The sequence below is a fragment of the Cyprinodon tularosa genome, unplaced genomic scaffold (assembly GCF_016077235.1).
Source record: "Cyprinodon tularosa strain WSP-4 unplaced genomic scaffold, ASM1607723v1 ctg733, whole genome shotgun sequence".
NCBI lineage: Eukaryota > Metazoa > Chordata > Actinopteri > Cyprinodontiformes > Cyprinodontidae > Cyprinodon > Cyprinodon tularosa.
The window spans coordinates 85,364-112,652 of NW_024039489.1; the positions used below are offsets into that span (position 1 = coordinate 85,364).

Genomic DNA, 27,289 nt, shown 5'->3' on the forward strand with positions numbered 1-27,289 from the left:
ATATTGCAGATGTTACAAGCCCTGAGCATTTTGATGAAACAAAAAAAAAAACTTATATTTTAAGCCACCCCCCTGCAGGATCTCTGCACGTTGAGGACCTCTACATTAGTCTGTTAAACAGAACCCCTTGTCATTTTCTTTAATGGCCAAGTTTGATTTCACAAACAGGGAACAGGACGGTCGCTGACTTCAAAGCAACAATCACTATAAGTAAAAACAGTTCAGAGAACAGATGAAATAATGTAGAAGAATCAGAGCATAAGTGTGAACAACATTTTTTCTTTTTTAATACTAGAATAGAGGAGGCTGGTTGTACTGCTGCATTATGCTTATTTGATGTTAGCAGAATCTGTGAGCGCTCAGATTGAGAGGTGTTGGTTGGTGTTCATCAGAGAGACACCTGGGGGAAGAAACTGCCTGATTGTCGGCTCTGTTTTTCTTTCAGCGCTACAGTGCTGGAAGTCCACCATAACCTTCACCGTCCCTAGCAGGTTTAGCCCCGGGTGGTTCTGAACTCACCTGTGGACCTATTGGTCAATTTTCTGTCTGCATGCAGACCCATAATTGTCCCAGAACAGAGCAATGAAGGTGGTGTTATCCACAAAGTTAAGGAGTTTGACAGTTCTTCTTCTATTTTAATATGCTGGTCGTGAACAGACATTAATGGGTTTGTTTAAAGGTGACTTTTAAAAAGTCACATTTTCAGGGGGAATTGTTTAGATAATTATCATTGATGATATGTGAGTTTGTTACACCCTAATATTACCTGCCTGATCTGTGTCAGAATGTTTTCCCCAGTAGTTTATCTAATTAGGACAGTTCCTCTGTCTGGATGCACAGGTATAATCATTATTTTCTATGTGGCAAAGATTTGGGAATGGAATGACGGCGTGTCCTTCAGCTAAGATCAAAGATACTCTTATCTTCAGCTACCACAGTATACATGTCCGATTAAATACTACTTATACTTCAGCGATAGTATCAAGGTGCTACTTAATTGTATCTCTTATACTATATCCGTTGGTTGTGCTGTTCTTTTTACATCTCTTTGGAGGTGATGAAGCAGATTTAAGTTTTTTTAGTCATCTCCCTTTTATCTCCTCTTTCTTTCATCTTTTCTCTTTTTTTCCTGTTTTTCCTTTCCTGTTCTACTTACATTGCAGTGTCCATATTATCTGTAATATTCCCTGCATGAATTATAATAAAGCTGTTTATATGCATAAATCAAGCGGAACATTATGGCGATAGCCGTACTGCTCCACTTGTGAAAGCAAATTCTGTTGGGCTCTTTTTTGGCATCATTTCAATTATTCTTATTGCTACATTGCCAGACAGGACTCTGTTAAAACATAAAAAAAAAGATTAAAGCATAATAGTTTGAAAAGGCTGCAGCCATGGATGTCTCCCCATCTGCTAACATGTATGATGTAATGATGTAATGATCTGGCAGACTGGAGATGCATGAAATGCTTCTTTAACTGTTAATCGGGGCCACTCCCTGAGAAATGAGCCCAGTTGGTAAGCAGCTGCCTTCTGTAACTCTAAACAACTTCTGATCTTAGTAAGATTACAATTTTTATATTAAAATCTGTTGTCAAGTCTCATGGTAATTTATAGATATTATTATTATGCAGTGTTATTTAAAGAGTTTGTCCCGAATTATCTATTTTCAGGAAAACAAACTGGAGAGAGAAAGCTTTAAGGTGCAGACACATAGAGAGCTTTCTTTAACAGTTAATATATATATATATATATATATATATATATATATATATATATATATATATATATATATATATATATATATATATATATATATATATATATATATATATATATATATATATTTATTTTAATTTCTAACTACAAACTGTCTTGAGAATGACAAACATGAATTCCAGTGCAGACGTTTAGCAGCATTTGTGGGTTAATGCAAAGAGATCCAATCTGTTAACAGTGTTAAAATAAAGAGGAATGAAGCGGTGAGAAATGGCTGAAGTATTGATCTGCTCAGAACCGTCCTCATGTTTGAACCACAGCTCAGTAATCTGATTAACATGTTAGAACAGGACCAGATTAGTAAAGATTAGTCGACAGATTATTAGATACAGATGTTTTCCAGATGTCTTCATGGCTTTATTTCTGTTTTAGATCATTGTTAAATTGAACTATCATATCAGCAGTATACAGAAACACACTTAAAGGTTGTTTATTTCAAATGGGGCTTTTAATCTAAAGAACAAGCCTCACAGGAACCCATATTCTAATCTAATGAGATGCATCTAATATCTGATTAGCTAGAATCCAGTTCAGCGCTAATTCAGTTCAGTTGCTTTTAATAAATCCAGTTAAGTTCCCACATATAGAAACATCTAATAACTGACATGCCTGTTTGAATCTTAAACAGAGAGAAACAATGAAAGGCTGGATGCCCTGTTTGTTAAGCCTTACAGATGATGTAATTTCCATCACTTTGTATTTTATCGTCCTTTTGAATTAAATTAGCCGTAAGCAGAACATAAAATATAACTATGCTGATGCACAGTGACGCTGTTTCCTAAAAACAGTGCATGTCTGCCTAAATTATAATAGATTAAAATTAAAATCAGTTCATTACATGCAAATTAGTACTATGATGGACTTGAAAAATAATTTAAGGCTTAAATCCTTCCTCTCATTTTTCTGGAGGGGGAAACTCAGAAAGACTCAAACTAATGAGAACCAAATGTGACTTTATTAGCAAATGCACATAAAACTGGGATTCCAACCTCAACATGTGTGAATAAAAAAGGCTGACAAACCTCTTGTTTCACAGCAGTTGGTCGACCTGATGAGCTGAGGTTAGCAACATTTGCCCCAGCCTGTGGAGTCCCTGGGGTAAATTTATCGCTCAGCAGTTTGTGGCTTTGTGCCAGTGAGCTGGTTCCATCTGGAGGAGGAGGGGTTCCTCTGCACAAAGATCAGAGAATTCCTCTGGTTCTGAGGGGTTTAGGAGTTTTTTCCTGGCTTCATTTTCCTAACCAGAGGAAAAAGACGGCTGCTATTGACCTGTGTGGATGTCTGATTTGGTTGAAGAAGCATAATTGAATTGAGGAAAACATGGCTGTATAAACTAATTCTAATGATAAATAGTAAAAAAGAGGGGTTTTGAAATACCAATAGAAGAGAAAAGAAGCAAGACAAATGACAGGTAAAACAATAGTCAGAAGGAGTGAAACAACAGAAGATATGGAGCTGAAACAAGCTCAGTGCTCTTTAACTCCACCTGTGGCAAGGTTTAGGTTTCAATAAACAGCCCATAGTCAATTTCAATTCAATTCAGTTTTTTTCTATAGAGCCAATTCACAACACATGTCATCTAAAGTTACTTTCCAGTTCACCAGATCCTCCAGTCAGATTGATTCAAAGTTTTCTATCTAAGGAAAACTAGTTGATTGCATCGACTCATTGAATGGAGGTTAATAAAATCTCCATTCTAAAAGGCAGAAACCTCCAGTAGAACCAGGCTCAGAGTGAGCGGCCATCTGCTGAGGCCGACTGGCTTTAAAGTAGACATAGAAGAAGCAGAGATACAAAAAGCAACTGTAAAAGGCGGTCCCGTCCAGGAAACACACAATCAAGCAGACGTGCTTCGAGCCAGCTCCCATGTCAGAGGATGAAGAGAGCACATCCAGTTAGTCACAGTCAGAGAAACAGGACTACACTGAAAAACAGGCTGATCTCCAACATCTAGAAACAAAGGTGTTGATGGCAGCAGCACAGCTGATATTTCTCTCCAGGATGGAGTCACAGCCAAACAGGAACAGACCAGATGAAGCTACTATGAGAAAAAGCAGAGAGAGCAGAACGTTAGAGATTGAACTAACAGATTCTGCAGAGTGGGAGAATAGAGATAGAATGAAGCAGAATGATGAAAAAGGGGTCCCTATGTCCTCCAGCAGCCTAAGCCTATAGCAGCATAACTATAGAGATAGCTCAGGATAACCTGAGCCACTCTAACTATAAGCTTTATCAAAAAGGAAAGTAAGCCTAGTCTTAAAAGTAGACAGGGTGTCTGCCTCATGGTCAGAGTGCTGCTAACTGGCCAATTCTACTATGCAGATCATCGTCCTCTGAATATTTTGTGTTGTTAGAGCATATGCACCAATATTTTAGGATATGTTGGTAAAGGAAGACATTTAAATGATTTGGCGAATGATCTGAATATAAATATGTAAAATAATACCAATACCAAAAAAGACAAACAAGTATAACAAACAAGTATAACCTATACAATGTACTGCTATTTGCATGCATCCATCCATCATCCACCTATTCTTCCATGATCAGCAGCGAAGAGCTTTGGTGACCCTGAAAAAGATGCTGGTCTTTCATGGGAAACACGTTTGACAGAAACAATCAATCACTCTCACTTCCAGTCGTAAAAGCCATCTAGAATATCAGTTTAGACTGACAAGCATGTTTTATTTTTTTATCTTTGCACTGTGGAAGGAAGTTATGTAATGCATCTAAAAACTGAAATAACATGTTTGCTGAAATGAAAATGTGCTGACAGAAAATAAATCAAAACGAATTAGTGATAGATGGATGTAGTGATGATGATGATGATGATGATGATGATGATGATGATGATGATGATGATGATGGATGGATGTATGGATGGATGATGGATGGATGGATGGATGGATGGATTGATGATGGATGGATGGATGGATGGATGGATGGATGATGGATAGATGATGGATGGATGGATGGATAGATGGATGGATTGATGGATGGATGGATGGATGGATGGATTGATGATGGATGGATGGATGGATGGATGGATTGATGATGGATGGATAGATGGATGGATGATGGATGGATGGATGGATGGATGGATTGATGATGGATGGATGGATGGATGGATGGATGATGGATGGATGATGGATGGATGGATGGATAGATGGATGGATTGATGGATGGATGGATGGATGGATTGATGATGGATGGATGGATGGATGGATGGATGGATTGATGATGGATGGATGGATGGATGGATGGATGATGGATGGATGGATAGATGGATGTAGTGATGATGATGATGATGATGATGATGGATGGATGTATGGATGGATGATGGATGGATGGATGGATGGATTGATGATGGATGGATGGATGGATGGATGATGGATGGATGATGGATGGATGGATGGATGGATAGATGGATGGATTGATGGATGGATGGATGGATTGATGATGATGGATGGATGGATGGATTGATGATGGATGGATGGATGGATGGATGGATGATGGATGGATGATGGATGGATGGATGGATGGATAGATGGATGGATTGATGGATGGATGGATGGATGGATTGATGATGGATGGATGGATGGATGGATTGATGATGGATGGATGGATGATGGATGGATGATGGATGGATGGATGGATGGATGGATGGATAGATGGATGGATTGATGGATGGATGGATGGATGGATGGATTGATGATGGATGGATGGATGGATTGATGATGGATGGATGGATGGATGGATGGATTGATGATGGATGGATGGATGGATAGATGGATGTAGTGATGATGATGATGATGATGATGATGATGATGATGATGATGATGGATGGATGTATGGATGGATGATGGATGGATGGATGGATGGATGGATGGATGGATTGATGATGGATGGATGGATGGATGGATGATGGATAGATGATGGATGGATAGATGGATGGATTGATGGATGGATGGATGGATGGATGGATTGATGATGGATGGATGGATGGATGGATTGATGATGGATGGATGGATGGATGGATGGATGGATGATGGATGGATGGATGGATGGATTGATGATGGATGGATGGATGGATGGATGATGGATGGATGATGGATGGATGGATGGATGGATGGATGGATGATGGATGGATGGATTGATGATGGATGGATGGATGGATGGATGATGGATGGATGGATGGATGGATGGATGGATTGATGATGGATGGATGGATGGATGATGGATGGATGGATGATGGATGGATGGATGGATGGATGGATGGATTGATGATGGATGGATGGATGGATGGATGGATGATGGATGGATGGATGGATGATGGATGGATGGATGGATGATGGATGGATGATGGATGGATGGATGGATTGATGATGGATGGATGGATGGATGATGGATGGATGGATGATGGATGGATGGATGGATGGATGGATGGATGGATTGATGATGGATGGATGGATGGATGGATGGATGGATGGATGATGGATAGATGATGGATGGATGGATAGATGGATGGATTGATGATGGATGGATGGATGGATGGATGGATTGATGATGGATGGATGGATGATGGATGGATGATGGATGGATGGATGGATAGATGGATGGATTGATGGATGGATGGATGGATGGATGGATTGATGATGGATGGACGGATGGATGGATGGATTGATGATGGATGGATGGATGGATAGATGGATGTAGTGATGATGATGATGATGATGATGATGATGATGATGATGATGATGATGATGATGATGATGATGGATGTATGGATGGATGATGGATGGATGGATGGATGGATGGATGGATTGATGATGGATGGATGGATGGATGGATGATGGATAGATGATGGATGGATGGATGGATAGATGGATGGATTGATGGATGGATGGATGGATGGATGGATGGATTGATGATGGATGGATGGATGGATGGATGGATTGATGATGGATGGATGGATGGATGGATGGATTGATGATGGATGGATGGATGGATGGATGATGGATGGATGGATGGATGGATGGATTGATGATGGATGGATGGATGGATGGATGATGAATGGATGGATGATGGATGGATGGATGATGGATGGATGGATGGAGTATGGATGGATGGATGGATGGATGGATGATGGATGGATGGATGGATGGATGGATGGATGGATGATGGATGGATGGATTGATGATGGATGGATGATGGATGGATGGATAGATGGATGGATTGATGGATGGATGGATGGATGGATGGATGGATGGATGGATTGATGATGGATGGATGGATGGATGGATGGATGATGGATGGATGGATGGATGGATAGATGGATGTAGTGATGATGATGATGATGATGATGATGATGATGATGATGATGATGATGATGATGATGATGATGATGATGGATGGATGTATGGATGGATGATGGATGGATGGATGGATGGATTGATTGATGATGGATGGATGGATGGATGGATGATGGATGGATGATGGATGGATGGATGGATGGATGGATAGGTGGATGGATTGATGGATGGATGGATGGATGGATGGATGGATTGATGATGGATGGATGGATGGATGGATGGATTGATGATGGATGGATGGATGGATGGATGATGGATGGATGATGGATGGATGGATGGATAGATGGATGGATTGATGGATGGATGGATGGATTGATGATGGATGGATGGATGGATGGATGGATTGATGATGGATGGATGGATGATGGATGGATGATGGATGGATGGATTGATGGATGGATGGATGGATGGATGGATGGATGGATGGATTGATGATGGATGGATGGATGGATTGATGATGGATGGATGGATGGATGGATGGATTGATGATGGATGGATGGATGGATAGATGGATGTAGTGATGATGATGATGATGGATGGATGTATGGATGGATGATGGATGGATGGATGGATGGATTGATGATGGATGGATGGATGGATGGATTGATGGATGGATGGATGGATGGATGGATTGATGATGGATGGATGGATGGATGGATTGATGATGGATGGATGGATGGATGGATGGATGGATGATGGATGGATGGATGGATGGATGGATGGATGGATTGATGATGGATGGATGGATGGATGGATGGATGATGGATGGATGATGGATGGATGGATGGATGGATGTTGGATGGATGGATGGATGGATGGATTGATGATGGATGGATGGATGGATGATGGATGGATGGATGGATGGATGGATTGATGATGGATGGATGGATGGATGATGGATGGATGGATGATGGATGGATGGATGATGGATGGATGGATGGATGGATGGATGATGGATGGATGGATGGATGATGGATGGATGGATGGATGATGGATGGATGGATGGATTGATGTTGGATGGATGGATGGATGATGGATGGATGGATGGATTGATGATGGATGGATGGATGGATGGATGGATGATGGATGGATGGATGGATGGATGGATGGATTGATGATGGATGGATGGATGATGGATGGATGGATGGATTGATGATGGATGGATGGATGGATGATGGATGGATGGATGGATGGATTGATGGATGGATGATGGATGGATGGATTGATGATGGATGGATGGATGGATGGATGGATGATGGATGGATGGATTGATGATGGATGGATGGATGGATTGATGATGGATGGATGGATGGATGGATGGATTGATGATGGATGGATGGATGGATGGATGGATGGATGGATTGATGATGGATGGATGGATGGATGGATGGATGGATTGATGATGGATGGATGGATGGATGGATGGATGGATGGATGGATGGATGGATGGATTGATAATGGATGGATGGATGGATTGATGATGGATGGATGGATGGATGGATTGATGATGGATGGATGGATGGATGGATGGATGGATTGATGATGGATGGATGGATGGATTGATGATGGATGGATGCGTTGTTTCTCAAATACTGGGTGTGTTTTGTTATGTTTTCAAAACTAAGCAAAAACATGAAACTCTGGAGCATGATGTGTAAGAAAAAATAAATATAAAAGGCAAAATTAAAAATAGATTTGTCACCAAAACATCTCTTAACTTGAAGAAAATCCTCAAACCTAGATCTGTAATGCTAATCTTATATTTCATGTACATAATGTTTTAAATGCCGTTTATTGCTGTGTTTCTATCAGGCACCATGGCTCCTGGATTTAGATCAGTGATTTTGCTGCTGCTGTTGCTGCTCTGCTGCTGCCAACCTGCTGGAGCCAAAGAAGGAAAGTCTGCCAAGAAAGGAAAACAAGTTGTCTGTCCATCGTGAGTAAGACGCATTACTTATTAAAAACAGAGCTGTTATGCAACAATAATGTGCTAAAAGCTAATTTTAAGAAATGCCCTGGGCTGCTAATTATCTAACTTATGGAAAAATCCTGGAATTCAACACTTTACAAATTAACCCTTGAACCTCAGTTTAAAGTCAAGAGAAAGCAAGGAGGTAAATATACAAGAAGATGGTAGAGCAGGGGTAAAAATGAGCATGTCAGTATAAAGAAAATCATCAACCAGTAAAGGTCCAGAGACATTCTGTTAATTTAAACCGAATGTAACCAATTTTCAATTTTAAAATGTGAAGTGTTTTTTTAAATAGAGAACAACAATCGTTCAGTTTGGTTTGTGGACAATTTCCTGATTCAAATATTTTATAAAACATCTGAACTGGCCCTTTTTTTGTTTGTTTTTTTTCTGTCTTAATGAGAGCAGTGGGCTTTAGGCCCTGCAAGGCTTTAAACCTGGGTTTGAATGGATCCATATTTATTTTTGATTCTGTTCATGGTGGAGAATCCTGCTTCACAGCAGCAGGTTGAGCCAAACATCCTCTAAATGTTCAGGGTCATCTTTGAGCACCATTTCACTTTTCTTTCACCAGTTCACTGCAGTTCTTCCAGCAGTCCACACTTTCTCTGCTCTCTTTTTCTCATCGTCTTCTCCTTCTTTCCCATCGCCCGGCTTGCCACAGGTTTGCCTGCTGTGTCTAAAAGTAGCAGCAGCAGCAACCCAGACTGACAGCAACTCATTGGATGATTTGGATCACATCTAGCCTTGTCCTGGGCGCTTCAGAGGGCTTTACCGTATTAACAGGAGAAGCGGTGGAAGTGAAGTTAGACACTGTCGTCGGACAACATGCAGTAATTTATAAATGTTTTAAATCAGGTTGGGTCTGGATTAGCCAGCAGGTGGGGCTGGATCCAGACCATGGTCCGCTAATCCATGACCTCTGATGTAGAGCAATCTCCTGCAGAATGATATCAGAGAGTTATGGTCAGAGATTGAGAAGATCAAAGGAGGATCAGACAGGAGGAGGTCAGGACAGAGCAGAATAACTTAAAACATTCTTCAACAGGTTCAGTTTAGGAACAAGCTCAGCATCCGTCTCTTCCCCATACAGTCAAACATCCTGCACTCCTTTAAACCAAAGCTTCCCTCTCAAACCTCAAATGATTAAAAAATAACTTCAGATGTATGAGTTTGGACACGCTTATTATAAAATTAACAAAAACCTGATATTAAACAAAAAAATCTTCCCTTAGAAATACAGAAGCATCTGGTTAGACACTTAACAAAAAGCCCTTTGGTGTTTGATTTATTGTATTCATCTTTAAACAGAAACCTTGGTTCAAACAGAGAAAACAGGGGAGCTTTCTCTTGTAATGTCTGTGCATTTCTTATGTTCTGACCAGAGAGTAAATGAAAACCTAACAGGATGGCATTTAGATAACTGTTAAACCTGATAAAAGGCCCAGACAGCTTTGAAGGCCTTCAGGTGATGCATTTTTAGATTGAGTGATCAGATTTAATCTACAATTAATTACCGGTATTCCCAAAACCAACACTACTTTTGGTCTTGATTCTTTTCAATCTGCTGACTGGAACTCTGCAAAATAATTTTAAACTGGATAGACTTATTTCAATTTTATCCCTCAATACAATTAGATCATCCTTGTTCACAGATACTTGGAGCTGCTTCTCTACACTCATTTTTGGGTTGTCTGTTGTGTTTTTAATTGTATTATATGTTTGTATCAATTCTATTCAGTTTATTTCTATAGTTCCAATTCACAACACATGTCATCTCAAGACACTTTACAGTTCAACCAGATAATCCAGTCAGGAAGGAAAACTAGCTGATTGCATCGACTCATTGACTCTTCAGCAATCCCTCACACTAAGCATGCTTGTAGCGACAGTGGAGAGGAAAAACTCCCTTTGAACAGGAAGAAACCTCCAGCAGATCCAGGCTCAGTGTGAGCGGCCATCTGCTGAGACTGTAAACTCATTCTTATCTCTCATGACTTCCCTTCACCCTTGTCTAGAGTAGGGAGGCATCTGCTTTCTGTCCCCCCTACCTTAAACATTACAGCATAGAGCCTGGTAAAGGGTCTTTCTGAACTCACTCCTATTCAGGCAGGTACACTCAAAACATCTTATCTCAATAGGCAGAGATACAACAGGTCAACCAGTTCCACAGGTGGCAGACCCAGAAACACAGACCCAGGCAGACGAGCTCCGAGCCAGCTCCCATGTCAGTGGATGAAGAGAGCACATCCAGTTAGTCACAGTCAGAGAAACAGGACCACAGTGGAAAACAGGCCAAGCTCCAACATCTATAAACAAAGGTGTTGATGGCAGCAGCACAGTTGACGAGGCAAAGCTATGGATTATGGATACATTACTAATGTATTGTATTTATTTTAGTCCTGCTTCCCCTTTCCTGAGTGGTTACTCTACTTTTCAGGCCGCCATTATAAATAATAACCTGTTCTTAATGACACACCTGCAAAAATAAATCTATAATAATAATAATATTCAGGAGGTTTTCAACAGTTTATTTTTTTTTCTCCCTGAAGCCGCAGGTCTCTCCCAGATGACAAATCCTAGACTTGCAGTGTGATTATGGCGCTAACAGAGTGGCTCAGGCAGCATCACTTGGATTTGTCAACAGAAAGTTTAATCCTTAATCCCAGTGAGAACATGTGGGATGTGCTACACAAGCGTTTTCACAGCCACCCAAACACCATCCTCAATCCAAAGTTTGACAAATCTGACATAATTGAAGTTAACAGCTGATGGGTGGGTAATGATAATATTATCAAGCCATATTTATGATCCCAGCAAATTATTATTTCTTTCCCCATGACATTTTAATGTAAAGTTAATTAACTATAAATGTAAACAGATTTCAGAGATTCTGTGCTACCATGTCGGGTTAGAAACATTTTGTTTTTGAATTACCATTTTGGTTTTCTGTGTTCTGTAGTGTGCTGAGGGTTTTTTTTTACTTTCAGAACATTTCAGGGATGTTTCTACAGTCTACAAACTGGTTTTCCTTAGATAGAAAACTTTGAATCAATTTGACTGTATTATCTGGTTGAACTGTAAAGTGCCTTGAGATGACATGATGTGAATTGGAGCTATAGAAATAAACGGAATTGAATTGAATAATTTTCTCCTTCATAATAAAAACAAATGGTGAGCAAAGAACAAAACAAGACATAGAACAAGATCCCTGCAACCATTGGGGTGAATAAAGCTGACCTAATAAGCTGTGTCAAACTGCATGGTTGTGTGAAGAGCACCCCCTGCAGGCCAGACTATTGAACCTGACTCCATTCTAGACCCACCAGCTCTATGCAAATGACATTATATACATATTCAGTGGTGACATGCATATTAAACTTTTTATTTCAATGTCTGCTCAGCTCTAATTCTATATTTCTTCTTGTGTAATCTAATAGGCAGCTGTCACAGGAGGATCTAGCCCAGGTTCCAGCTAACTCTACCTCCAACATTTTGAACCGTCTGATGGTCAGCTATGACCCAAGGATAAGGCCTAACTTTCAAGGTAATGCAAAACTGCAAAAGGATCCGAATTGGATTCTTGGACTATTTTCGTTAAACTGAATCCTTGTAATAAAAAGACACAGCTTTACAGTTTTTATTAAAATGTCTGTTGATGCCTTTGATTTGGTTACTCAGCCCCTCCGTCTGCAGCCTTTACACTGCTACTTCCATGTTTGTCTGCAAAGAATTAAAAAATATAGCAAGTTGACATGATCAAAAACTGCTGATAATAGGCAGTATATCTGTTTAAATAACCAGCCTCCCATTCCCTAAGTGTCTGCTATAGAACCACAGCCTGAAACTGGAAGCTCTCAGATATATTTAGGTCTGTCTTCAGGACATGTTTAATGTGGAACAAACCATTGGTCATCATCTTTTAGGGCTGCTAAACATTTCATTATATCCTGGTGAGTAAATACGTAAGGGTGGTTTTTTGTGTCCGTAAAACCTTAAAAGAAAAAGTCCGGTCAGCAAGGAATAATCAATGGATCAATATTAAGACCTATAACTAATACATTTGCAGTGATTTGATGAATTTAGCGTTAATTGGTAAAGAAAATAAAAAAACAAAAATTTTCTTCATGATCACTGAGTCTGGGAGCGGCCATTTTCTAAGGCCAAATATAGTAACCCCTCCCTCCTGCCATCTTCCAGCAGTGACGTCACGGTGCGGTAAGCCTAGCGCCATTCTCCCCGCTTTACAAGCTAAATCAATGGGAACTACTAGACACATCTGCAATCAACAACAATGATTGAAGATTTCCAGAGGACTTCACCATTGAAATTCACCAGAGCTATAGTGAAACTGACAATGCCCACGTGCATGGCAGCTGGATGCTGGAATACATTGGGTTAAAGTGAAAAAAAAAGGGTTATTTCACCTTTCTGATTCCTGATCCTCCACGGACGGGTTGGTCGTTGAATCGCCAACTTGAAGAGGGAGGATTTGCCATCGAACTTCTGGCCAGAGAAAAAACCCATAATATGTAGCCAACATTTGGAAGAAGAATGTTTTCAAGATGACTTGGATAATAGCGCGTTGTGACAAACACCAGATACAGCACTGGGACTTGATCAACAGCCGATACCGCACCGTGACGTCACAAACCAGTAGGTGGCAGTAGTGTTCTTTGACAAACATGGATGCCTCCAGTAAAGCACATTCAGATAAAAATTACTCTGAATTAAAAACAAATATCATTTATAGAACGGTATGTAATAAATTCATATTTAAATTACTTTCGGAAGTTTGAATTCTGCATATGAGCGGACTTTTCCTTTAAAGGTACGATCCGAGGCAGACTTTAAATAGAATTTGTCTGCAACCAGGAGAAACTTCTGGTGACTCCCAGCTGAGCTCTTCCAAACCACTTAGTGCAAAATGACTTTTATGTTTAATTATAGATAGACCAATATGTAGAAAAAAATAGGTATTAGGTTTTTAGATGTTACTTAATGAGAAGCGATTTATGTATTTGTTGTCTGTGGAGATTCAGTGTCCTGCTGATTTTTCTGGCTTCCAGGTATTCCAGTTGAGTCCAAGGTGAACATGTTCATCAACAGCTTTGGGTCCATCCAGGAGACGGCCATGGTGATTCCACCCACCACTGACACACTTAGTTTGGGTTTCCCTTTGGCCTACAGGTGTAGCTAACATGATAATGAAAGCTACAGCTCACAAAACTCTTTGGAATAAATGTTTTCTAATTTAGATAAAACCCTATAACATCAATGGTAGCAGATAAAATGGCTCTTTATGTGTCTTTGATAAGTGATAAAACTTGTATCATTGATCACCATTAAAGCTGTTTATCTCCTTTCCAAGTTTAGGGTAAGTCCAGAGAACAGCGCTTTATTCTATCTTTGCTCTGACTGCATCAGAGATCCACCGCATGATGGACTGAGGAGCTGCTCTGTTAGAGGTTCATTCTCAAATTAAAAGAAATAGACGTGTTTCAAATTTTGTTTTATTGTTTTTTCAAATTGAAACACTGAAAAACACAAACCAACTGTCTTTTTTATTTTTTTCATAATATATATTTTATAGCTGATTATTTTTGTTTATTATAAATTTCCATTATCCTTGTGAAATTAAACATACAAAAAAATCACACCTTTATGAGGAACAGTATAAATACATCAGCCTGCTGGATCAAACGTCCACTCTGACTGTGATTAAAGGAAAGTCCGCTCAGCAAGGAATAATCAATGGATCATCATTTATACCTAAAACTAATACATACATGGTGATTTAATGAATTTAGAGTTAATCAGTTAAAAAATAAGAACACAATTTTCGTCTCAATCACAGAGTCCAGGAGCAGCCATTTTTACCCAAATATAGTAACCCCTCCCTCCTGAGATCCACAATGGAGAAATTCACTATCTGAATCTAACCCATCTCCTTGGGCAGCAAAGGGCTGCCATTGTGTGGCACCCAGGGAGCAGTGTGGGGTCAATGGTCTTTGCTCAGGGACCCACAGTGGCAGGCTGTGGGAGTGGGGCATAAAGCTCTATGCCTTAACCTTTAGGCCACCATTAATGCAATGGCTGCCACTCCCCTCAATACCTCATAGTCATATCCCAGTTATCAGTTTATCTCCAACAGTCAAAGGCAGCTCTAAACTAACAGGTTTCTAACTGTGACTCCAAAGAACTCAGGCCTTCAGCTCTTTTCCAGTCTGCTGGGAGTTTGTTCCAGATCCATGGAGCATAGATGCTGTTTCTCCATGTTTGGTTCTAGTTCTGGGTGACAGAGTAGGCTGGAACTAGAAGACCTGAGTGGTCTGGGAGGTTGATCCACTGGATCTATTCAATGAATTCTAGACTAACAGAAGGATTTTAGAGTCTATTCTCTGAGCTACAGGGAGCCAGTAGAAGGACTTCACAACCAGGCTGATGTGTTCTACTTTCTTAATTCTAGTGAGAACACTGGCAGCAGCGTTTTGGACCAGCTGCAGCTGTCTGATGGACTTTTTAGGAAAACCTATGAAAACATTGTTGCAGTGATCAATTCTACTAAAGATAAATGCATGAATGGGTTTTTCTACAGTAGGTCCTGCTGGACATTAGTCCTTTAATCCTGGAGATGTTCTTCAGGTGATCAAAGGCTGACTTAGTAACTGCCTTTACGAGCCTCTGAAGGTTCAGGTCCATTATCACACTGAGATTTCAGCCATAATCAGTGGTCTCTAGCTGTAGAAGCTGAAGCTGGGAGCTAAGTCTGGATTTCTCTTCTGTGGTCCAAAGGATCCGCCCTGTTCTTAAACTTCATTGTTCCAGATGATTCTGATTACGTCTGAAAAGACTTTCTAATCTGCTGTTATTTGTTCCTTACTGGTAAACTAGTTACGATTAGCGATGCATTAATCTGATACCAAGATTAGATATTGGCTTAATGTTGACTAATAGGCTGGATTGGATGTCAGGTAAATGATGCTGATCTAGCATTCTGATGCCGCATTTCTATTTTTGCACAGCGATACAGTTAAAGCTATTTAATGACTTTAATTCTATCATTCCAATGCTAATTATTATATTAATATGCTACTTTCTTTTTAACAACGTTAATGTCAGGCCTGAGGCCTTTATTCACATGGCTAGGTACACAGTTAGCTCATTCAGCAGTGGTATCAAATCTGTATCAGATAAGAGCAGCAAGGCGTCGGACACCATTCCCCATTTATAATGTCTGCATTTTGTCTTTTGTTGGATTGGCCATGCCAAAGCTTAGATTTCATCCTACTGAAGTGCTGCTTCAGGCTGGCTGACAAATAAAGCCTTTTTTAATCTTATTGGCCAATGCACTCAGTCCATGTATCGGTATCAGACTGGGTCCGAAAAATCATTGATGGATGCATCTCTTAACTGTGAAAAGTACCATGAGATTACATGTGTTGGGAACTGGTGACTCAAATATGGTACCCATAGGTCTGTTTACTGGTCTCAGACAACAACAGCAAAAATCAAACCATCCATTGATCTATTTTCCGTCACCATTAGCCCAGGCGGGGTGGCAAGGGGTGCTGGTGTCTATCTCCAGCTGTCTATGGGCGAGAGGCAGGGTCCACCCTGGACAGGTCACCAGTCCATTGCAGGGCAACACAGACACAAACGACCATTCACACCCACACTTTAGGAGAATTTAGAGAAGGTAAATAACCTAACAGTCACGTTTTTGGACTGTTGGAGGAAGCTGGAGTACCCGGAGAGAACCCACGCATGCTCAGGGAGAACATGGAAACTCTATGCAGAAAGACCCTGGGCAGGGAATCAAACCTTATTGCTGCAAGGCAGCAGTGCTACCCACTGCACCACTGAGCAGCCAACATTTAAACCAGTGAGAATAGTTAACAATAGAGCAGAGGAAACACTCTGGATCCTGACACTGTAAAGTTTTCATAGAAATGAATGTATAAATGGGAACATAATAAGGCCCCTGACCTCTCAGAGGGCCCACAGCCCCACTCAGAGCTGTATGTTTTATCACAGCGGGAGCTAAAATTAAAATGTGAAAGTTTCCCTGAGAAAAACGTCCATTGGGCACCTTGTCTTCTCTGTCCAGGAGGCCAGACTGTGGACGTCCTTGTCTCCTGAGCTGAAACAGGAGCCTGATATCAGGCCTTTAAAATAAACAAAAATGCGTTTTAAAAAAGGTTCAACGTTCATCCATATTTGGTTTTATATGAACAACTTTAAATTGGACTTCTGTATGACATGAATTTTCAAGCTTTTGTAAAGTTGAGTTTTTTAAAGGCACTTTAGGGAAAGACGTTAGCTGTTTAAAATGAGCTGTTTCTTCCAATTTTGAGCGTCTAAATGCTTAATGTGCACAGCACTCCCTATCAAATAAATGAATATAAATTAAATACTTTCTGCTCAGCTCATAAAATTACCCTTACCTCAGAGACCAAAACAAAGTTTGATTAAATGAACTCTTTCGCTCATTATCTGTTTTCCTCATTTTTAATTTAGCAGGAAATGACACATTATGTTTTACATATCACTTTATGAAACCAATAAAAAAAACAGTTTTCTCCAACCCAATTAAGTGTTTCAATTTGAAAAACAAATAAAAGGATGAAACAGTAGTTGGGATGTGAATTCACTCATATATATCATTCCTTCGTTATTTCTAAAGTGATAAATGGAAGATCACACTTCAACAGGACTCAGTGATACATTGTCTTTCATCCAGCGGTAAACTGAAGAGTTCATCATTAAATGAATTAACCGTTCCAGCTTGTTTGATCATTTGCTGCTCCTGCAGGTCCTTTAACAACCCAATCTGACCCCAGAGTTACATAAACTGGTTAATTCTCTTAAGAATTTATCAAAGTTAAAAAAAAAGTGTGAATGTTTTAGAGTTGCTTATTTTCCCTAAATTAGTAAATATGAAATAAAAATTTAAATACAAAGAAAAAACATTTAGTTGTGAATCAATTCGATATTCACATTGATATTCATAAAGTAAACATAATGAATGTAACTTTAATTAGCTTAATGAGTTCGAAGCATTTGCGGCATTCATGTAAATATGGTGAAATTTTGCGAACTAAGTGAAAATGTTTTCTATCCAGGACTACAGAGTGAATATATTTCTTCGTCAGAGATGGAACGACCCTCGTCTGCGACTGCCTACTGACTTTAAAAGTGAAGCGCTGACTGTTGATCCCAAAATGTTCCAGTGTTTGTGGAAACCAGACCTGTTTTTTGCCAATGAAAAAAATGCAAACTTTCATGATGTCACACAGGACAACATTCTCCTCTTCATATTCAGGAATGGAGATGTCTTAATCAGCATGAGGTATCAGCCACATCCTACATCTTTACCTTCACTCATGTTAGCCACACAGCTCAGCTTTCATTCACTGAGAACCGTATACATACAGTCGTAGATGGCGGGAAATTTAGATTGGAAAAAAAGTTCACAAAAAAAAAATTCAATTATAGATCAGTAATTTTTCTTAAAATAAGTCAGTTTTTTTCTTGGATTGAGGAGGTAAAAGAGACACCTTCCCAATGAAACAAGACAATTTACATTTAAAATAAGAAACAACAATTGCATGGTCTTATTTCAAGTGCATTTTATCTAATTATCTTATTTTAAGATTAAAAATTCTCATTCCATTGGCAAACTATCTCATTAACCTACTCAAATTAAGGGTAAATACACTTAATTTAGGAAATTTTTACTTATATCTACATCATTTTACAGTGTTTATCACACTCATCAGCAATGTGAATTCTACCGCCCATAAATCAACTATAAATAACTTAAAACAAGGAATATGACCAATATGTCAACTGGTCTGCCATGAAAGGAAACTAGGTGGCAGTAGCTTTAGTTTCCTGCTGCTTAATGGTAAACTTACGGCGGCCAAGGTGCAAACACACTGCAAATGCATAAAATACAGCGAAAACAAAAGTGCTGTAAACACAAAAAAGAAACACATTAAAATGCAGCAAAAGTGGAATAATGCCATGACAGAAAATATAGAGCGGCAAAATAAAAATCCAATGTGGAACCAAAACCATTTCCTTACTAAATTAGCTGCTAACAGACATAAAAACATGGAAAGTTTTTTTTTGTATCAGAAACTGAATGAGTAGAAAAGCTGCAAACTATTTCTGAACAACTGAATTGCTCCAGACGCAAGAAGAGATTCTCAGAGACATTTAGTGTTTAAAGAAGACTCAAAGAGAAACTTTGGGAGGGCATCTCATTTCTGTTTTCGCTAACGGTCTGATGGATAGACATCATTTCGTTGCCTCGTCCTTCAATAGGTCGGGTACCCGTATAAAACGTATACCTACGGGCAGAAAAACCCATATCATTTCACAGGTGTGGTTACAGGCATATATGAACAAAATGCAGGTATCAGAGTTACAACATAAATTAAACTTTTCATATTTTCTTATTTATTAACTCTACATCTAAAAAAATTTATTGATTCAAGAATATCCAGATAGCAGTCATTTTTATGTAATGAGGAAAACCTTCTTACTTCAGCCAATTTAATCTGTCAGAGTGAAGCAATGTTTTTTACTGCCTCTGGTATTATAGAAGGCTGTGTGCACACTTTGTGATAACGGTTGGATTGCACTTTATTATTTACGGGCCGGCCGGGTTTTAAATGGGTATACCTTCTTGATTCTAAACTCTACGGGTGCAGGCGGATACAGTTTTAAAAAATTAGACCTATGCAGGACTCTGTTTCGATTTTTGAGGCGTGGGTCGATTACGATATAGCACAGCGCCAATGTCTGTTCGGATTGGAAGACTCCTCGTTATGCGGCCTACAGATGCGTCCTTCTTTTTGCAAGACGGGTATGGTGTATCCTACGTAGTCTTAGGTATCTCATGATTCATTACAAGGACGGCAGCTGCTCCGTGATCAGAGGAAAAAGGGAAATGGCGCCGAACAGTGGTGGAAATTGGAAATTCAGTTTAATATAATTCAAGTATGTGAATAGTTCCATCTGAAATGAATGAAAATAGTTGTTTTAATGGTTACTGAGTCAGATAGGTGGCGGGTAATGTTTGGTTCATTGAAATGTTTTTATCTGTTACTGTGTAAATGAGTTTGGCTAAAATATAAGGACAGATTATATCTGCAGTGTGGGGACTATAAAGCTGATACAATGCAGCTGTTAAAGCTGCTCCAAGATGTTATTAACCTCCAGAACAGCAGGGAGAAGTTTGGTATCATTCTTTTCCTGCTTTGTGTGTAAACTCTCACAGTTGCTAGGCGACAGAGCGTCCAGGCAGTGAAAGCCGCAGAAGGCTGGACCTGTTTGAATCTACAGCCAAAACTCTTCCGGTCTCCTTATTTTCACAGGCCTCAAAGGATCCAGTCCACATAGACCGGGTCCTTTGAGGATGCAGTCGCTGAAGTTGAAACACACCCATAGTATTGTTTATGGCCTTCCCCCCACTGAGTTGATGATCATCTCCCCGTAGAGGTCTGGAGCTCCTCAAATAAGCAGAGCTAGTTTGCAGCTGTTCTTAACTTGTAGTTTTTTTTTGCTACTTGTGCCGTCCTTTTTCCCCTCACCATGTGTTTTGTTTTTTGGTCTCTCTTTTTTGTGTTTTAAGCATTAATTTGTGTTTATAATATTTAACCCATACATAGCCTGACGGAAATGCTGCCGGAAATGCTGCCACCTCTAAAATACTGCTTCATTGAATACACCTGAAGGCTCTATTTCAGAGACCAAACACAAAAACTACTGCTTTTACCTTAAACATGAGAAATTAAGCAAGAGGGAGGAAAAGCAGGGGATAACCTTATATACTTCAGACAGTGGGCATACATAGCTATCCTAGGGTTTAACCTTCAGATCCGTCTCTCTTCCATAGGAATAATACATGAATGTTTGCAAACACACACTACCCAAATCAAACTGAGAAATTAAGCATCAACATTATTAGAACCTATCTCTATACTTTCTGTGCGACAGCCATGATTAATTTTGAGCTCAGGGTCGGTGAGAAACTTTTGAGTTTTGAAGGCAGTCTTCCAGTTTCAGGGGACGTTCCAGGAGAATTTTCTGACTTGGACGTTTGGATATTATATATGCTTCCTTGTGTTAGCAGAAGCCCCTTTAGCTCCTCTGGATCCCAACCAGAAAAATATATTCTGTTTAAATGATGCTGGTATGTTCTTCCTTCTGGTTTTTGGCTCAGCCGTGTGTCGTACTTCTATGCAGACTTTCAGTGACTCTCTCTTGTCCCCTGGACCTCACACTCTTCCCGATGGACACACAGCGGTGCAAGATGCAGCTGGAGAGCTGTGAGTGCACACACACACACACACACACATCTGATGCAATCCCAACATGTTTCATTGCTAATATATAAACGCCTCACCTGCCAACTACATTCATTCTCATGTTGTAGTTGGCTATACCACCAGCGATCTCGTGTTCATGTGGCAGTCAGACCCGGTTCAGATGGATGAGATCGCTCTCCCTCAGTTTGATATCAAACAGGAGGATATCAAGTATGGAAACTGTACAAAGTACTACCAAGGAACAGGTCGGTAGTCCTGCTGTTTACTCTTAAGGTTTTTCCCTGCAAACATAATGCTCAGATACAAACCAGCTTCTAATCATGCATGTAATAGTATATTAGTTTTTAGTTAAATATTTTAATGATTTATGGTGATAACTAAACTAAACATGTCTAAATATCACAAATTATTAAACAGAATTACCGTAAATTCTCTAATATTGGCCTGTATTCCAATAGCGGCCGGGTCTCTAACAATGGCCGGTCTCGCTGTCAGAGGAGGTAAATAATGGCCGGTCTCTAATACAGGCCGGGGCTATAAACGTTTTTTCTGGGCATACCTCAACATTATACTTGTGGTAATAAGTAACATACAAGTACCACAGCCCTGCGGAGCTGGACGACAGGCCCTGCTGCTGCCCGTCTGCGCGAGGAAGAGAACAGACACGCAGCACAACATGAGGAGGAGCGCGAGTGATGAGGAGAATAAAGGGAGAGATGAAGAGGAGGAGGAAACTGAGGAGGAGAATTAAACAGAATTGGAGGATTTTTATTTTTTTTTTTTACTTCAAACCAAGCGAGACATGGTAACTGTACTTTTTCAATAAATGAACCTAGTGTTTTATAGGTTCAAATAGACACAAAATCTCATTTTTATTCATTCCACTGGTAGTCTGTTTTGCTCAAATAGCAATAGAGGCCTGTCTCTAATACTGGCCTCTATCCAATAAAGGCCTGGACCGCGATGCACTTGAGTGAAATAAAGGCCCGGGCCTATATTAGAGAATTTACGGTATCTTAATTGTCATGATTCCTCCCTTTTTTACTGTTCAGTTTTCAGTTACACTTTGATTTATGTCATTCTGTGTTATCTGGATCTTTAGGTTGTTTTTTTAAAACGTTGTTTCATTCTAGTTGTTTTTTTAGTTATATTTAAGCAGTGTTGTATTTGTGAGTTACTCTCTGTTGCCCCCTTGTGTCAGTCTCCTTTCTCCTTAGCTCCCTTCTAGTTGCTTCTATCCACACTTGCTCCCTATCAGCAGATTAGCCATTTTTTGTGTCGTCACCAGTGTCTCCTAGTTTTTGGTTCCTGAGTTTGTTGTCGATCGATTTTACTCCATAAAATTTTTGTAAGAAATCATCTCTGCTCTACCGTCTCTTCAATCTGGGTCCTCAACAAGTATCCACTGATCCTGACATGGATTTAATTATCTGAAAACATCATAATTTGCACTGCATATCTGATCGTGCAGTTCAGCTAAGTTTTATAAATGATGAGAGATAATGAGCCATGATCCAACTGAAATAACAAGGCAATCTGCTGTTGATAAATATTGCATATCCAATTACCACATTTCTTTCCTCTGTTGGTAGCGAATCCTCTTCCTCACAGTTACAATTAGAGCTACACCACTGCAACCATTTCAATGCTTTCCCTTAATTAAAGCAGGTAAGTAGGATAATTAGCCAATGTAATGTTTCTTTTTTAAAGTTTAAAATAGGAAAACATCAACTCTGAAGAGTTTTTGCTGAAAAAAAACAACAACAAAAAAAAAATGCACAGAAAAAGTCTCCATAATTCACCACTGAATGTGATTAATCCTAAAGGTCTCAGATAAAACCTATTGAAGGATTCAGACTTTGTATTTCACTATGTTTGTGTGACAATCGGTTGTTTATCTTGTTTATTTGCTCCTGTAATATAGGCCAGTGTTGTTGATCAAATGTAGAAAAATCTAAAACTAATTTATTTTTTTGAACTTTTCCTTATTAGAAACATTTCTTCTTCTTAGTGACACATTTCTGCAATAATGTAAAAGAGAAATCAGAATCCTCAGATTTCTCCCAGAGCCCTGAGTGTCTGAGGGAAAGATGTCGTACCTTTCATTTTCTTGGAACATTCACATTTATTAACATACAAAAACTAAAATAAAGACTATTTTACTTAGTCTTTTAATTTGAGCATTTCATTTTTATAAATGTATGCTTTCCATTTTGAATAAAAAAAACAACAACATTAGTATGTTGCCAAGTTAGTAAGGAATCGGAATAAATACAAAATAAAATCACATTATGAACCTATATTTATAAACTGGAGCTCCTCTGAGTAAATCCCTTATAATCACATTTAAACTTGATGAATTGGGAACAAAATGCAGAACAAAATTAATAGTCAGACTGACTTAATGAGTTTTACTTTGTTTTCATCAAATCACTGTTGTTCTCACAGGCTGTTCTCTACATCCAGTCTGTTCCTCTACTTGGTTTGATGTGTGTCAAAGCTGAATGTGAACTCAAACATATAATAAAAACCTATTTTTTGGTTGATAAAAGCTTATTTAAATTTTCAGTTTGGTTCTCAGAAAGCAAAACAGATCCCAGCCCTGTTTTATTTTACTACATGATATCAATCATGTCAATCAGTGATATAACAGGGGTGGTCTGGTTACATGACTAATTTCTGGCCTGAAGAAATCTCCCAGTCCACCCAGTTGTAACCTCTGTTTTTTTTCTAGAAACTACAGCAGCCCATTATCCAGATTCAGGGTTGGGGTCTCAGTAACTGCTGGCATCACAGATTATTAAACTTTTATCAGTTTGTTCTTGTCTGTCGGGTGTTTCTCAAGCTTCTCTTCCTTTTGCTAATGAGGTCAGTAGGGATTGCTCCTACATTCCTCTATGTGTTCCTGGTTGGTTAGAAATCACCTGTTGTCTAGAAATCCCACTGGGTTTTATTCGTGTTAGCACTCTGAGGCTGTGGGACTTCCAGCATGTACTCCTGTTCCTGTCAGCATCCTAATCCCTGCCGTGATCTGATGGGTCTGTCTCAGGGACATCTTTGCACAGCCTGCAGCCTGCGTCCTGTTTGATGTGCTAACCTGCCTTCTGCTGCGATTATGTCCGACACTGGCTCTTTATTTTTCCAATGCTCACCTTTACGGTTCACTAGCCAGTCGTAGGGGTTCTGAACATCAGCCCCTTCCCTTTGGCATGCATATATAAAAAGGAGACGAATCTCCCACTAGAGGAGAACTAAACACTGTCTGAGCAGAAACAAGCATACATGCAACTGTAATCTCATTAGGATTGGTGTTAAGTTATCTTTATATTGGCATAAAACTAAAACACATGAAGAGAAGCTTCTGGTTGATGCAGCTCCTCTTATTTCTGTGATGAATTTTTTGCTAAAGCTTCCACAGACCGTTTGTATTTCCATCATCACAGACATCTGACATGCTGCCTGCGTGGGCATGAAACATTATTAGCATCAGATGTTTTGTGGAAAAGCCTTTTTTCCCACTGAGCGCTCCTTCATTGTCACGCCGCCGTTCTGTTTCAGGCAGTTGTTGCTATAGAAACAGGAGTCCTAATTTGGCTGACTTGGCTGTTGCAAACAAAAAAAAGAAAAGGCTGCTTATATGTTCCTGGGAGTCTAAGCTAAAAATAAAGCAGGTCTACAATAATGCAAACACTTTGTGAAATAATCCCTGCTGAAGTTTTCTGGTTTTATAAGAATCATGCAGAGAACAAACATGGCTCTCTGACTAAGCCTCTTTTTCCAGGTTACTACACCTGTGTGGAGGTGATCTTCACGCTGCGTCGACAGGTCGGTTTCTACCTGATGGGAGTTTATGCTCCGACTCTGCTGCTGGTTGTTTTGTCCTGGTTAGCCTTCTGGATCAACCCAGACGCCTCAGCTGCACGGGTACCACTGGGTGAGCACAAACACACCGCCGCATGTCCTCCATGCTTACTGGAGACATGTTTTCTCCTCTGTATTGATGTTTTTGACATTCTTTACAATTGCCTCAGGAAATCAATCAGTGTTTTTACAAAGAGCTGCTCTGGGGCCTCTAATAACAGCCCTGTTTGGTCATAAAGATGATGCTGTAATGTGTGATGGAAACCTGAGCTGTTCATCTAGACCAGCCATCAGCTAACAGATGCACGCAGTGGAGAGCAGGCCTGCAAAAGGCTGCATGGATAAAAACTGCTCCCTAGGGGTGAAGGAGACACTTGAAGCAATTACCTTCAGTACCTTGTCAATGGGAGCAATCCCCCCTCGCTCTTTAAGGGATGGTTTGTCTCTCTTTACAACACCAGACACTTAAAGGTATTGTGGAGGATTGTTTAAAAATACCCACCCTCTGCAAGGGCGTGCACGAACCAATTTCTTCTCATGCACGCCCTGTTTAAAATGTGCTGTTCTCATAGCTAGTACAAGCTCACTGTGTCCACATACAGCAGGGACTCTATTGTGAACTCTATAGTGAACTCAGTTAACTGACGGTTCAGATGATCACTGCTTTTTGCTCCGTTGGTCACATAACTCCTCATCGACCTCACGGTGCCTATGCGCCATCTTTGTTTTTAGCGACAGCCTATGGCAACAGCTGTAACAGCAAATCCCATAATGCTTTGCGAGGAGAACTCTCTGTGTAAAGCATAATGGGATATATCTGCCTCTTCAGAGGCCTTTCTTTTCTTCTCATAAAGCCCGTAGACACTTTTCCTCTTATGACCCGATGAGAAAAGTGAGCTTCAATGAAACCGTAGCTCACCAAAGACTGAAAGTGCACAGAAAAAGATAGTTAAGGGGACAAGCACGAAGGACGGCCTTACGTAAAATATAACCAAAATAATTGACAGTTAGGAGGGCCACTTATTGAGATGATCCACCCAGAAATAAAAGATTGTCCTCTATACCTTTAAAGGAGTCTTAGTCTGGTATTTTACTTCTTTTAATTCGTCTGAAATGGACTGTAAATTCATGTTTTATCATTTTTAGGAGAATAGAAGTAAATAAAATGGAGCTCATTCTTGCCCCCTTTCATATCCTTTTTGACTTGTGTCAAAACGGATATGAAAGCATTTAGAAAGCATTTAGATTTGAACCATATCTAAATGCTAATGTGTTTGCAGATTCATGAATCTGCAAACACATTAGCATTTAGATATGGTTTGTTTAGTAAGGTTTCCTGGTTACATACAATGTCAGGAAATAAAGAACAAATTCTTTGTTACCTTCCTTAAGTAGAAATTTTGTCTATCTATACTATACTATATACTTTACTGGAGTAATTACTCTTTAGACAACTTTTTACCTCTACTCCTTACATCTTTTTGCAATTGTCTCTACTTATTACTCCTTACATTTTAAAAATAGACTCGTTAAAAATAGAAACCATCAAAATAATTAGTTTCATTCAGACTATTAATTTCTCTGTGGTTCGACTCAGTGCTGCCCCAACTTGTTGTTCACCACAAACCAAAATAAATAGTTTTTCAAGATGATGCAAAGTTAGCTGTGGCACTGTTACCATTAGTTATAAAACTAAGAAAATCAAATCAAAGGAAGTTATCATTGTTCCTTTAATAGGGTAGTGCAGTAAAGCTTCCATCCTTAACATTTTTTCCTGTCTTACTTTTTATTTTATACTTTAAGTAGTTTTAAAAAATGACACTTTTACTGAAGTAAAAAGCTTAAATTCATCCTCCAACTTCTACAGAAGTGTTTTTAAACAGTAGGATTTATACTTGTAATGGAGTAATAAATATTAATACTTTTGAAAGCTCAGATTACATAATAAGGTAAAAAGTTACACA

At 39.4% G+C, this 27,289-nt stretch overlaps 1 protein-coding gene across 1 annotated transcript in view; it reads left to right on the plus strand.

Annotated features, from left to right (window-relative positions):
• LOC119772935 (glycine receptor subunit beta-like) overlaps positions 1-27,289 on the plus strand; it is a 56,225-nt gene that overhangs the window by 22,929 nt on the left and 6,007 nt on the right. Inside the window, exons 2-8 of the mRNA XM_038269649.1 lie at positions 8,964-9,087; positions 12,564-12,670; positions 14,193-14,260; positions 18,249-18,475; positions 21,382-21,464; positions 21,572-21,709; positions 25,246-25,398. Coding sequence (XP_038125577.1) covers positions 8,969-9,087; positions 12,564-12,670; positions 14,193-14,260; positions 18,249-18,475; positions 21,382-21,464; positions 21,572-21,709; positions 25,246-25,398 — 895 coding nt within the window. The 5' untranslated portion in view covers positions 8,964-8,968. The remainder of the gene's footprint in view (positions 1-8,963; positions 9,088-12,563; positions 12,671-14,192; positions 14,261-18,248; positions 18,476-21,381; positions 21,465-21,571; positions 21,710-25,245; positions 25,399-27,289) is intronic.